The 3318-nt window shown below is 49.0% G+C and overlaps 1 protein-coding gene across 1 annotated transcript; it reads left to right on the plus strand.

Moving 5' to 3' along the window:
* Positions 1 to 2275: 2275 nt before the first annotated feature.
* LOC116629462 (olfactory receptor-like protein OLF4) lies at positions 2276 to 3309 on the plus strand (the record flags this gene model as incomplete). The annotated part of the gene is made up of 2 exons (XM_032399748.1): positions 2276 to 2371; positions 2632 to 3309. Coding segments are annotated over exons 1-2 (774 nt in total), but the record flags the coding sequence as incomplete, so codon positions are not given.
* Between the last annotated feature and the right edge of the window lie 9 nt (positions 3310 to 3318).

Raw genomic sequence — 3318 nt, forward strand, 5'->3', positions numbered from 1 at the left:
CCTTCCTGGAAGTGTCAGAGACTGAGGCTGGCCAACTTGTCCAGGTAAGAACTGAGGCATATGGATGGGGAGAGAGCAGTCTACCTTAACCCCTTATAAGAACGCTTGCGCGCATGCACACACACACACACACACACACACACAGCAACTGACCTTCTCCTTTTGCTTTTTCCCTTTCTATCCTACATCCCCATCTGCCAATCAATTTCTGGCTCTTCAGATCACTAGGAGGGCCACCTACCGCTGGGGTTCTTCATGTGCCTGACAGTCCAGGCTGAAGGCACTGAAGAGAATGGGCTTCAGACTACCCTTCCCGCAGCCCCATCTGTGTCCTGGACTAAGCACACCTCCCTCTCAGTTCACTTGGGCAGGTGTGGTTCCAGAATCTCTCTCAGCCACCACACCAAGTCAGTACCAGTAACTGAGTCCTCTACATCCAGTTAGAGTTTACCAAACTTGTCCATACCCTCTCTTCTTCTAAAAACTTGAGCCAGCAAATAACTATTCCAGATAGACTCACGGATTCCCATTCTTCCATTAATAACCAGGGGCTGGGGGGGCCCTGATGATTCTGTGATTTGACCAAGTTTATGCCAAAACACCAAAGGCTCTGCCATTGATAGTTCTGAGTAGAGACAGAACCCTGCAGAGGCGGTGCTGCTGACGGTGAAGATGGTGGTGGTGGCTTCTGTGGTTCACACCTCACAACTGACAAGCCCAAGCTGCAGGCACAGCCCAGAACACCACAACCACCAAGCACCGTCACTTGATCAAAAACAGCAATAACATGGGGGCGCCTGGGTGGCTCAGTCGTTAAGCGTCTGCCTTCGGCTCAGGTCATGAGCCCAGAGTCCTGGGATCGAGCCCTGCATCAGGCTCCCTGCTCCGTGGGAAGCCTTCTTCTCCCTCTCCCACTCCCCCTGCTTGTGTTCCTCCTCTCGCTGTGTCTCTCTCTGTCAAATAAATAAAATCTTAAAAAAAAAAAAACAGTAATAACAATACTAGACCCTATTTATTGAGCACTTACTGGGTGCCAGCCTTGGTCTAAATATTATACAGTCATTTTTTAACCCAGTGTAATCTTCATAACCACTGGATTCGGTAAACTCGGGTAGTATTCCATTTGAAAAGATGTTGACGCTAAAGCCAAAAAGTGTTCAGCAACTTTCCAAAATCACATCAAGATTAAGAGTGGGAATGCTTGGAGGCTCAGTCTGTTGGGCATCCGACTCTTGATTTTGCTTCGGGTCTGATCTCCGGTCCTCAGAGAGAGCCCTGCATTGGGCTCCTCCTCTGCGGGGAGTCTGCTGGAGATTCTCCTTCTCCCTCTGTCTCCCTCACTCCCCACTCGCTCACTCATTCTCTCTCTCGCTCTCTAAAATAAATAAATCTTAAAAAAAAAAAACAAGTAAAGAGTGGGGAGATTCTGTCTGACTCCCAAAGGTATATTATGTTTTTATAACAACCCTAAACAAACATGACATGAAGCCACTGACCATTCATCATAATCACCTTTGCTTCTCCACACCAACAAACAGGATCATGGGAATTTCTCATCTTGATTGCACATCATGGTTGATAAAGAAACTTCAAGAGTTTCCAGCCTTTAGTCCCCTCAATACACCTATCAGATAAGGCTAGTATCTGTATCTTACAGAGAAGAAAAGATACAGGGAGAAAGGGAGAAAACCTGTCCCCGAGTTTAAAAGGCATGTGAGGAACAGAGCTGTAAAGCAGGGCATCTGATGTTTTTCCACTGTATCGTGTGTCCCTGCTTCACATTTCAGCAACTGTGACCAACAATGACAGGAGCGTCACCACCCTTGAGAGTAGCCGGCCCTCCATACGTGTTATATCAGTCATAACGCCCATGACTCCATGAAGGTGCTGCTCATGGTCCAAATGAGGAAACACACATTCAGAGTTAAGTAGCTGACCAAGGTCAGACCGAGAAAAGAAGCAGAGAGAAGCTTCCCATCATGTCTCCAGGACGCCAAAGCCCAGAAAATAAAAAGATGTTGGTGGTGAGTTTGATGATGACAACGAAAATGATGTGCCCTTAATGATAGAGCACATCTCAGTTTCCAACGTTCTCATGTCCACACTGACTCAGTGGAGTGGTCCTCTAAGGCAAAGGGCACCAGAAACCCCACTACACCTAGAGACCCCTGGTCTGCACTGGCTCCTCTCTGGAAAAACTTCTCCTCCTCCATCTCCCTCAGGATGCACTCACACACTCACACGCATACACACGGTGCCCACGAAATCCTAGTAGATGTATGACCCCAAAATGACCTCCAAAAGAGAGGAGACTAAACCTGCTGTTCTAAGTCTTTTAGAAAGGGAACTAAATTTGAAGAAGTCCTTTCAGGTGAATCCCAGTTCAGTGTCACTCAGACAACCCATGCCAAAACCTTGCTACATGACAGGAATCTAGAACCCAAACTACAGCTCACCCTGATGCCTCATTATCACAGTCCACATGTTTACAAACCCACAGTTTCAACTGCTAGTGAATCTCAGTGACTTTTTCAAGGAATAGAGAAAAACAGACCAAAGCCCTCGCAGTCTCTACTATTCAGAGCCTACCTTTACTTAAGCAAAATTCTCCTCCAATTTCTCTACTTTAAGGCAATCAGAAACCACACCAGCATCGCTGATTTCCTGCTCCTGGGCTTCTCTGAACACCCAGAGCAGCTGCCTCTCCTGTTTGGGCTCTTCCTAGGCATGTACGTGGTGACCGTGTTGGGGAACCTGCTCATCATCCTGGCCATAGTTGCTGACCAGCACCTCCACACCCCCATGTACTTCTTCCTGGCCAACCTGTCCCTCATCGATACCTGCCTCTCCTGCACCATTGTCCCCAAGGTGCTGGTGAACATCCTCACACAACACCGTATCATCTCCCACACTGGGTGCCTCGTGCAGATGTACTTCTTCACGGCACTGGCCCTGCTAGATGACTTCCTGCTGGCCGTGATGGCATATGACCGCTACGTGGCCATCTGTCTTCCTCTCCACTACACCACAATCATGTGTCCCCAACGCTGCCTGCTGCTGGTCGCCGCATCCTGGCTCTGCGCCCACCTCCTGGCCTTCTCCCTCACCCTCCTCATGTCTCAGTTCTCCTTCTGTGCCTCCCATTCCATCCCACACTTTTTCTGTGACCTTCTCCCTCTCCTCAAACTTGCCTGCTCAGACACCCAGATCTTTCAGGTCATGATGTTTGCTGAAGCAGCCCTCTCGGGCGTGGTCCCTCTCACCTGTGTCCTGGTCTCTTATGCCCACATCATGCACACCATCCTCAGGGTCCCCTCG

The sequence above is a fragment of the Phoca vitulina genome, unplaced genomic scaffold (assembly GCF_004348235.1).
Source record: "Phoca vitulina isolate PV1807 unplaced genomic scaffold, GSC_HSeal_1.0 scaffold1032, whole genome shotgun sequence".
Taxonomy (NCBI): domain Eukaryota; kingdom Metazoa; phylum Chordata; class Mammalia; order Carnivora; family Phocidae; genus Phoca; species Phoca vitulina.